This window comes from Microtus ochrogaster, chromosome 8, assembly GCF_000317375.1.
Source record: "Microtus ochrogaster isolate Prairie Vole_2 chromosome 8, MicOch1.0, whole genome shotgun sequence".
Classification (NCBI taxonomy): domain Eukaryota; kingdom Metazoa; phylum Chordata; class Mammalia; order Rodentia; family Cricetidae; genus Microtus; species Microtus ochrogaster.
In genome coordinates, this window is record NC_022015.1 from 15585751 (window position 1) to 15596938 (window position 11188).

The following is an 11188-nucleotide window of genomic DNA, read 5'->3' on the forward strand; positions in this document are numbered from 1 at the left end:
GCACTGCAGCATATTTTAATGTTTGCAGTAGGCGTGGTGCACTGCAGCATATTTTAATGTTTGCACTATCAGTCCACACAAAACTGTCGAAATTCAAGTTTTGACAGGTTTATCTGGACAGGACATCTGTATACATTGTCATTTACAGCATATATTGCATGATAAATGAACTGATTAGCTTTGTTTCCCCCAAATCCTTCCACTGCCTCAACTCTGAATATTATAGATTGCAATCCTATCTTGGGCTAGGTACAAATTCCAAATTAAAACTATATGATTTACATAAAAATCCAGTAATATTACAATTCAATTTAACATGTGGGAACGTAATTACTTAACATATTGATAAAAGGCCAGATCTTAAGTTGCTGCCATGCCATTGGCACTGTGTAAGCCTGAGGGTGCTCTGTCACCTCTCTGGAAAAAAGGCTGACTCTGTCTTGAAGCCGTAACTAACCCATCTCACAAGCAGCAAGGAGTCTCAGCTTCTTGACATGTGCTGTTGTTTGGCTTGGAGGACAGCAGCGGTACGGTAGACATGAGAGTTCCAGAGCACCGTGGCGCATCTCCCTCTCCAAGGGCTTTTCAGACAGCAGTTCATGGACAGTGAAAGTAGTACGGACCTCTTTATTTCTACATGCTGGGCACATTATAACTAAGAATAGCACCACCACTTACGGGGTGCCTTATTCATATCAGACATTGTACCCATGCTTCTCACACTTGATCTCAACCCTCAGGGGAGCTTTCTGGCTTAGTTGCAGCCTTACGAATTTCACACACCTGGAGGCTCGGCGCGCTCCAAAGCACACAGCGAAAAAATTGAAATGGTGGAAGCTGATCTCAAGTGGTCTCCCTTCCTCATATTTCTTTTCAAAATTAATTTTTACTGGTCTGCAGAGTGAGTTCAGGACAGCCAGGGATGCACAAAGTAACCCTGCCTCAAAAAAAATTTTTAATTGTTTAACCTCTTCATTTTGAATACAAGGCTTATATAATATCACAAAAATAAAACAAAGACTTTTCATATACCTTTTACCTAGATCCTCAGATGTGAACATCAGGGAGAAGCAAAATATAATGATCCAAATCAGGAACTCAATAATGATCTATTACTGTATAGACCTTTTAACTTTGCCAATTGAATTGTTGCCCTGTTAAAGGTCTAACCTTTTCCTAAGCCAAGACTCTGTCCAGGGTTACATGCTGCAATTTTTCTCCTCTTCATCTTTGTGTAAGTGAAGTAATGTCTTCCTATGTAGCCCAGGCTATTCCCCTCCTACCTCAGTCTCCCAGGGGCTGTGATTCATAGGTAAAGATGAATGTCCCACTCATCTGTGCAGCTTGTCCTGTTTCCTGTGTCTCCTTTATCTGAGAAAGTTTCTTTTGCTAATTCAGGAATACTGCACGCTCCACATATAGGAAAACTCACCCATTTTAGCACATAGTTCTGTGTTTTGACAAGTGCATACAATCATGTAAGCACAGTCACATGCAAAACGAGGAACAGCGCTTCGTCACCTAAAATGCCTTCCCGCCTCACAGTGAGACTGTCCTTACTCTAAGCATCCACAATTGTGCATGTCTGCCCCGGAAGCTTTGTCTTTTCCACACTGTTATAAAATAAAACAGGGTACTGTGGCCTCTTTTATTTAGAAGAAGATCCATCTTGAGGTTAATGTATGGAGTTTGAGGGGAGACATCCAGGTCTGGCTTGGATCTTTGGATGCCAGCCCTCCAGATGGGAACCGCTGGAGGAGAATCCACTTTGACCACACGTTTCTTCCTGTGGCCCGGCCAGGACTTTCTCAAGAAGAGCAATGACCAGATCGCAGAGATCGTCGAGCTGGTGCGCGGGAAGCTGAGCAGCGGGGCGAGGCTCACTCTCGGGGCCCTCACCGTCATTGATGTCCACGGTAAGAGTACAGACTCTTGGTGTCGCTCGGTCCAGGAAAGGCAGCTGGCTAGGCACATCGTTTGAGTCTCCTGAATGGGATGCTTCAGGGCTTCCCGGTCCGTCTGAGAGCACTGAGGATCCAGTGCCAAAGCCCCTCCCATCTCAGCGACTCGCTAAGCAGAGGCACCAGTTGGGTGAATGATGGCCTCCTCGTTAGCACGGCTGATGATGCTGAATTTTCACCAGGTGCTGAGCTTTGCGCTACATGTTTACATTTTCTCATTTGCGCAAACATTTCCCAGGCTAAGAGCCTGTGGTTAGAGAAAGAGATAATTTGCTGGGAGACACCGCATTTGGAAGTGGCAAAGGCGCCTCTCTGTGTCTGCTTCCAAACCCAAGGGACTGGAAATTGGCAGCTGTGCAGGGAGAGGTAGTGAGAGACAATGCCTTCTGCTCCTCTTTAAACAAAAGAAAACAAAGGAGGAGGACAAGGAGGAAGAATTGGGGTCTTTATGGAAAACAAACCACCTCCACACCCTTACTTCATCATCACCAAGGAAACTGGGGCTGGACCAGGCTGGTTGCCTGGGAACGAGGTCTTTCTTGCTCATAGATCAGCTTACTAGTGTGTCACAACATCCATTCCCTTAGGACTGGTGCTCTCTTCAGTCTGACCAGGCAGAGAGATCAGGAAGAGAGGAGGGGGGTTCTGTTCCTCACGTGGCCACACACCCACATTCCTACAAGCTCATATCCACCCTTCAACTTCAGGAATCGTCACTGTCAGTAACTCAGCTTCAAAATCCTATGAAAGGAAGAAAGGAAGCCAATAAATGTATTACCCAGCGGCTTCCTGAGGCTGGAAGTAAAAACACCTCTACCCATGAATTTGTGGAATACTTTTCCATGCCATCTCAGGTCAAAATGATGCCGGTGTCCTAGGGTGTCCTAGAAGCCTGGAATGGGGCCCAAAAGGTCATATCGAGAATGTGTGAACACTCAGGGTGACTATCTTGCAAAGTCTCTGGGTCAGCCCCACCCTCATCCACATGAATTTCACAATAGTAACATGAAGTAATGTTTCTATAATATTTTATATGTTGGAGAGTTCTCTCTGGTCCTGCCCCCCCCCTTGTGTATCTGTACACACAGTGTATCTACTTTGAGTCCTCCCACCTATTCCAGGTGATATAAGATACTCTCTCTTCCAGATGGCTCAACCAAGAGACAGAGAAATTCGAGTAACTGTCCCAAAGTCACAAAGCTAGTTCATGTTGGAACCAAATTTGAACCCAAGTATATGGGTTATTTTCCTTGCTTTTGCAACAAAATATCTGGCCAAAGCAACTGAAGAAGGAAGTGTTTATGCTGACTAACAGTTTAAGGGTTCAGACCACCATGGTGGGGAAAGTATAGGAGCAGGAATATAGGCCAAGTAGTCACATCCACAGCCTGGAAGCAGAGAGCAGCAAACACCGGTGCTCAGCTAGCGGTCTTTGTATGCAGTCCAGGATAGAGACCATCCCAGGGAATGGTGCCCCTCATGTTTAGTGTGGGTATTCCCTGTTGCTTTCCTGGTTACTGCTTTTTACGCTATGGCTATCCTCGTCAGCAATTGAAATTCCACCACTACCAGTGGCAGTTTGGCTCCAAGAACTGCTGCCCGAAGAAATTCTGTTCCCTCAGGCACCGACTCTTTCAAAGATACAACAGGAACTTATCTAAGTCTCTGTCCCGCTAAAGAACTAAAGATTCAGCCCGGCGGTGGTGGTGCACGCCAGCACTCGGGAGGCAGAGGCAGGCGGATCTCTGTGAGTTTGAGACCAGCCTGGTCTACAGAGCTAGTTCCAGGACAGGCTCCAAAGCTACAGAGAAACCCTGTCTCGAAAAACCAAAAAAAAAAAAAAAAAAAAAAAAAAAAAAAAAAAAAAAAAAAAAAAAAAAAAGAACTAAAGATTCAAAGGTTGAGGTAGACTCTGCTCCCCAGACTGGCTGAATAGCAAGCAGTTCACTCAAATCTCCTCAAATCTCCCAAGAAATTCTCACATGCTCCTCACCCCTCCTCATAAACCCTTCTCCACCTGGCTCCCCCCTACGACTTCCCGTCAGTTAGTCGCTGAGGCAACCTCCTGACCGCAGGTGAATTTTATTTAATCAAACAATTTTTGCATGATTAAACAGATGTTCCAGAGTGTAAACAAAAGTAACATACCTTAAAATAATATTCTGCAACACTTCCCCTTTCAACTAACCTAATCTAGACATTCCTTTTAGGCATCCCCAGAAGCTTGTCTCTTTAGGGACTCTAGACTCTGTCAAGCTGACAGTCGGTACCCTACACCAGGCCACCTGATTTCAGGGTGCACATTCAGGACCTCCGCTCTACTTCCTGACAGAAGGCAGCACAGTCTTCCTTGCCCCTAGGAAAAAGCAAACTCCAGCTTGTGAAAGCTCCTGCTACCTGCAGGCTGGAAGTAGACCAGGAAGATGCCAGAACCTGAGATAGCGTAGGGTCTGAGGACCTGGATAGCATTCCCTTCTGCCTGAAGAGTCTGAGAGGATGGGCAGTTCTGACACCTCTGTGTGCGTGTGTCTCCGCATGGTGTTCCCTTAGCCCGTGACGTGGTGGCCAAGCTGGCACAGGATAAGATCACCAGTCTAAATGACTTCCAGTGGATTTCACAGCTGCGGTACTACTGGCAGGCAAAGGACGTTCATGTGCAGATGATAACCACAGAAGCCTTGTATGGCTACGAGTACCTGGGCAACTCCCCCCGCCTGGTGATCACTCCCCTCACAGACCGCTGCTACAGGTGAGCTCTGGAGCCCCGCGTTGAAAGAATGGGAAGAGATCGTAGGAGGGAAAGGCACTGGGCAGGTCACAGGGTTGGGTTCCTTACCCTCTACGTTTCAATTTCACACTTCAGAAGATTGCCCTTAGTTGTCAGCACCAACCACAAATGGAATAGGCTGGGAATGGAAACCCAGTGGGAATCCCAGTATGGACAAATACACCGGAACCAGTTAGCAGAGCACCGGTGTATGAGTGAAATGGTCACAGGTTGCTAAGGGAAAAGCTCAGCAATAGCAAAATTCAGTGTGCCATCTGGGGGAGCCCAGGGCCATGTGATAGACCCTGAAGGTCAGGATACAGACAAGCAGGGCTAAGCATGTGGCCCCGAGGGACAACATTTGACTAGCAAGCAATCAAGCAAGGCCCTGCCGTCCATCCCCAGCACTGAAGAAAGTCCAGTGCAGAGAAGGAGCTTCTCTTCGTGCAGCACAGTGCTTGGCTCCTTTCCTTACAACTCCTAACATTAGGTCCCTTAACTTTCCAACGTTTTTATACTCGGATTTTCTAGGTGTCTGAATTATACTATACACATTTTTCTAGATTTGTTTAGTACAAAGCTAGACTATAAAAATATTTCCAAGTGTTATGCTTTAAGATTCTTTAAATTTTTCCAGTCATGTTTTCTTTTCATTGGCCAGAATACACTGCATTTGTGAGCGCCCTGTCTTGTCTCCCCACCGACCTCCACTTCCTCTTCCAAAACATTTTTCTACTTTAATGTCTTTCTCTCTCCCAAATCTGAATTCCACACATGGGGAAAAACTGAATCTGGCTTATTTTGTTTAATATGGCAATCTCCAGCTCCTTTTATTTTCCGACCATAGACAAATTTTCCATTCTTAAGACAGAATGAAATTTTCTTTATCTGTTCATCTACTGGCAGGCGCGTCTGCTGATGTCTAACTTTGTTCTGTAAACAGTATCACAGCAAACAAGAGCGTGCAAACACCTCTGAGGTCCACAGGCTTTGATCCCTCCGGGTGTATACTTAGCAGGGTTATCATTCAATCACAGCAGTGGTATTTTCAGGTTTGTTTGAGGCCCCTCTCGAGCGGCCACACATTTAACGTTTCCTACCTACAGGGTGCGAATGTTAAATTCCCCACCTCCCCACGCTTATCCTTGCCAGCTTTCATCTTTCGGTTTTTTGAGGATAGTCACTCTGACTTGAGTGAATTTGGACTTCCTTAATGACTAAAGGCACTGATCCCACCCCCTTTGACATCTGTACCTCTTTTGAGAACTGTCCATTCAAATCATTTGCCCATTTATTGTTAATCCTTATTTTCTGATTTTAATTCCTCTTTCATTTATTCTGCTCATCATCCAGCAATTTCCTTTTGGAAATACGATCTATTGCACAGCCTTCAGGACTTCAGCATGCTATAATAAATGACACACATGGCAGAGTTGATTATGACAGAAAGGAAATGCCCGTCATCTGACATGACCATCAGTGCTCCCCCTGTGCTGGGAGCAGCTCTAATCTACTCATTCATCAGAGCCCTGACTACCACACACTGGTATTAGCTGCAGTCATAAAGAACAGTCGTGACTCGAATGTGCCCCTGCACCATGCATGGCATCAGCTGACCTGAAATCTAATTAGAGCTGTGGAAGCGAGTGCAGAAAATAACAAGTTGCTGTGTCACTGCCATCTAAAAATGTATTCCAAGGGCTTTGGGGCCCGTGTCCTCATTCCTTTCTAACGCCTGCCCGGCACTCTGCTCTCTCTCTGCAGATATGAGCTGTAATGTGGTTCCTAAGCTCAGGGCATACTCCAATGGGACACATGGATTTTTTATCTCCCTCCCATCAGTGTTGGTGAGCTTTGGGATGGAGGACTGGAATATCTTCCATCCCTATTTGGTTCACTTAGATACCCTAAGCATCCCATTATTCATCCAGGCATTCTCTCAGACAGCTGCGTATAGGTGGCCTCGGCCATGCACCCAGCACTGTGCTAGGCTCTGAAATTACAAGGCTCAACAAAACCAACTTTTTACAATGGTGATGTATTGATCATATTATTGAAGGAGACCTCTATTTGCAGAATTCAAAGTAAACAAAATCCAGGGTTGTATCTCAGGATTTGAGACACTGTTTTGTTTTTGGCTTGCTTTGCTTTTCCTCTTAGGACTCTGATGGGAGCTCTGAAGCTCAACCTTGGAGGCGCTCCAGAGGGTCCAGCAGGGACAGGCAAGACAGAGACCACCAAAGATCTGGCTAAAGCTTTGGCTAAGCAGGTATGGCACCCATCTCTACCCTTTCTTCCTACCTCTCTCTGGACCCCAAGAGCAAGAAGTTCGAGACAATTTAGCCTAACAGGCAAAGTGGGATCCCAGTTCATTCAATAGAATAGGAGAGAAGCCTTGCCTCTGCTTATGGTTCTGATTACTCGGCTATGAGGAAATTTACCCTGATTCCTCCCTCTTTCCAGTGTGTGGTCTTCAACTGCTCTGATGGTTTGGATTACAAAGCCATGGGGAAGTTCTTCAAGGGGCTGGCCCAAGCTGGAGCATGGGCCTGTTTTGATGAATTCAATAGGATTGAGGTAACTCTCCTTCGAGGGGACATAACAAAGGGGTTGGACATGAAGCGGTCTTTTTCTGAGTTCTCAGCTCTTAAGAATAGCGTCTGTACATCTTCTCTATGGCCCTTGCATGGAGTAGGTACTTAAATATTAAACACAAACAGCTGCAAGGAGACAACATGTGTATTTTAAACACATCCAAGCCCCCAATTGTATTCATCCATTCGCTAACTCCTTCACAGGTTAGGTGGGCAGCTAGTGTATGTCTGTCACTGCATAAGTTCATGGGGGTAAAGATGAATAAGAGATGAGCTTGGCTCTTAAATGGTTGCAACCCAATAAAAAGAATAAAAATAAAACAAACAAAATATGATAGAAGCCTACAATAGTGGCAAAAAAAATAAAAAGACATCACAAAATATACATGATTGAATCTATTTAGAGTGGAAATCAGAAACGTAAGAAGTGAGATTTGAACTGGTGGACAGTGAAAGCCTCTTGGGTGTCAAGCACCACGCTAAGATAAAGTACTATGGAAATGTCTTATACACACACACACGACACCACATATACACATGGACACACACATGCATCTCCTTGCCAAATCCCCAAATTATGCTCATCGTTAAGAGTATAAAGGTCTAGTTCTCAGGTGGCTGAGGTCCGTCCCTCCAGAGTGAGGAGGCAGGCTGGCAGAGCACACCCCAGTGGGGTATTCCTTCCACAGGTGGAGGTATTATCAGTGGTAGCCCAGCAGATTCTCAGCATCCAACAAGCCATTATCCGGAAGCTGAAGATGTTCATCTTTGAAGGCACCGAGCTCTCGCTGAACCCAACCTGTGCTGTCTTCATCACCATGAACCCTGGGTATGCTGGCAGGGCTGAGCTGCCGGATAACCTCAAGGTAACTGTTGGCCTTGATTTGATATAGCATAGATGTATTTATAGTGTAGAAACTTCTAGGAGTATGCTGCTGAAGATCTCTCATAGTTAGCCTAATAGTAGGAATAGCTAATATTTCCACTGTAAGATAATATTTGATCTGAGACCACCTCCCCAACAAGGTCTTACAGTGAGGAAGAATTAATACATAAAGATGAATGGCAATGAATATCAGTGAAACTATATATAGTAAGAGTCCGTGTTTTGATTATCTACAGCGGTCAAACAGCTGATATAGAGAGAAGTCAGCTAGGCACAGTAGAGAAAGGTGAATGCTAAGGCACCAGTCACCTCTTACCTCCAACCTACTATTGCTAAGAAAGAGTTGTTACATTGTTTCCTTCCAGGGGGATGAAAAATTTAGCAGTGTTATATGAAATCATCTAATTTTCATATCCTGCAAAAAGACAATAATTGAGAGTCAAACCAAGATCATCTATTTAGGAAAGAACACCAAATTTCTTTTTTATATGTTTTTTAAATTTTTTTATTGAGCTATCTATTCTTCTCCACTCCCCTCCCTTCTTCTCTCCTCCCCTTCTACCCTCTCCCATGGTCCCCATGCTCCCAATTTATTCAGGAGATCTTGTCTTTTTCTACTTCCCATGTAGATTAGATCCATGTATGTCTCTTTTAGGGTACTCATTGTTGCCTAGGTTCTCTGGGATCGTGAATTATAGGCTTTTTTTTTTGCTTTATGTCTAAAAGCCACTCATGAGTAAGTACATATGATATTTGTCTTTCTGGGTCTAGGTTACCTCACTCAATATGATGTTTTCTAGATCTATCCATTTGCCCATGAACTTCAAGATGTCATTATTTTTTTTCTGCTGAGGATAGCAAATTTCAATGCAGAGAACTCTGGCAAACTTAGGTTAAACCATATTGATCAACTCTCTTTATTACTAAACTAGTAAAACCCCAAGTCATCTCCTTTCTAAAGCGTACTGTTCCAACACACCCGAGGAAAAACAAGAGTGTGTACCCAGCACCTATTGTTGATCTGGCCTGAGCTACAGACACCGTAGCATCCACAGGCCCTGTCTCTTGTGGAAGAAGGGAAGTGCCTCAGAAAAGGATGAAAGAGAGACAAGGAAAGATGGCCACTAGATGGCCTTGGGATGCTGCTTTCATGGGAAGCACAAATCCAAAGATTAGGTCTTCTATGGAAAGAATGTCTGACACCCAGTTGCTTGAAAAAAGCGACCATAGAGAGAGAGACTTCTAGGCCTGCTTCTTTGTGGATTTCTCCATCCTCTTAGAGAGAAATGATAGGCGAGATATGACCATACCCTCATCATCAACTTTAGTACACATTGATCTACCTGCTAGAAATGAATTATGGTTAGTATCCAGGCAAGCTTGTTCAGATAGATCACTTTGCTCTCAGAGTAGAAAACAGGCGAGAAGATCTTTCAGTGCTCCTCCCTGTAGGTTGGTGTCCTTGTTTGCTTTCTTTTGCTGTGATAAAACACTGACCACAGCTACTTGGGGGGGGGGGTGTCACTATTAGGAGGTGTGGCCTTATTGGAATAGGCGTGGCCTTGTTGGAAGAGGTCTGTTACTTTGGAGGTTCTCATTTATGCTCAAGCCACATGCAGTATCTCAGTTTACTTCCTGTTGCCTGAGTCAGAATGTAAGAACTCTCAGCTCCTTTTCTAGCACCACGTCTGCCTGCATGCTGCCTGGATTCCCGCCATGATGATAATGGACTAAACCTCTGAACTGTAAGCAAGCCACCACAATTAAATGTTTTTCTTTATAAGAATTGACCTGTTTCTTCACAGCAATTGAAACCCTACCTAAGACAGGTAGGAAAGGGCTTATTTAGCTTACACCTCCATGTCATGGTCCATCTTTGAGGGAAGTCAGGGCAAAAACTCAAGCAAAACCCTAGGGCGGAAAGGGAAGCGGAGAGTGTTGGAGGAGCACTACTTACTGGCCTCCCCGGCTCACTCAGCTACCTTTCGTTTATAGCTCAGGCTAGGATGGCACTGTCCCAGTGAGCAGGACCCACCCTTCCCCATCAATCAGAAATCAAGAAATGCCCCCATAGACATGCCCACAGGTCATTCTGAGAGATGCAATTCTTTTTCTTTGGTTTTGTTTCTCGAGATACAGTTTCTCTGTGTAACAGCCCTGGCTATCCTGGAACTCACTTTGTAGATCATGCTGGCTACAAACTCACAAAGATCCACCTGCTTCTGCCTCCCAAGTGCTGGGATTAAAGGAGTACGCCACTACTTCAATCAAGATCCCCTCTACCAAGGTCTGTCTAGGTGAACTGACATAGGCTAGTGGGTGTCAAAGTAGAATTTGTACTCCATTTCCCTTTCTCATAACCCAGCTGTCGTAACGACTCTTTGCACTCACCCTAGCCAATTGTACAGGTGTTAGACCTGTACAAAAACCTCTCATGAAACAGACATTATAGGAAGCAGAAGGCAAAGGTCTGAGGGAGCCTGCATTAGTCCTGGCCTTCCAGCTGGCTAACTGTAAGCATGAGGCAAGCCCCTTCTCCTCTACGTTCTAAGATGGAAAGAGAGTAGCTGTTGTTCTAGTTAGGGTTTCTGTCACTGTGAAGAGACGCCATGACCATGGCAACTCTTATAGAGGAAAACATTTCATTGGGGTGGCTCAGAGGTTTAGTCCATTGTCAACATGGCAGGAAGCAAGGCAGCATGCAGGCAGGCTTGGTGCTGGAGAAGAAACTGAGAGTTCTTACATCTTGTTCAGAAGGTAACAGGAAGCAAACTGAGATACTGGGGGTGGCTTGAGCATATATGAGACCCCAGAGCCCGCCTCCACAGAGACACACTTCCTCCAACAAGACCATACCTACTCCAACAAAGCCACACCTCCTAATAGTGCCACTCCCTTTGGGGCCGTTTTCTTTCAGACCACCACAACAGGCCACATTTGTTTGTGAACACTTCACTGATACTATATCATTCATTCTCAG

At 45.0% G+C, this 11188-nt stretch overlaps 1 protein-coding gene across 1 annotated transcript in view; it reads left to right on the forward strand.

Moving 5' to 3' along the window:
• Dnah3 (dynein axonemal heavy chain 3) overlaps positions 1-11188 on the forward strand; it is a 162490-nt gene that overhangs the window by 59431 nt on the left and 91871 nt on the right. The window contains exons 27-32 of the mRNA XM_026781152.1: positions 1802-1916; positions 4512-4710; positions 6889-6997; positions 7192-7305; positions 8012-8188; positions 10574-10578. Of these exons, the coding sequence (XP_026636953.1) occupies positions 1802-1916; positions 4512-4710; positions 6889-6997; positions 7192-7305; positions 8012-8188; positions 10574-10578 (719 nt within the window). The remainder of the gene's footprint in view (positions 1-1801; positions 1917-4511; positions 4711-6888; positions 6998-7191; positions 7306-8011; positions 8189-10573; positions 10579-11188) is intronic.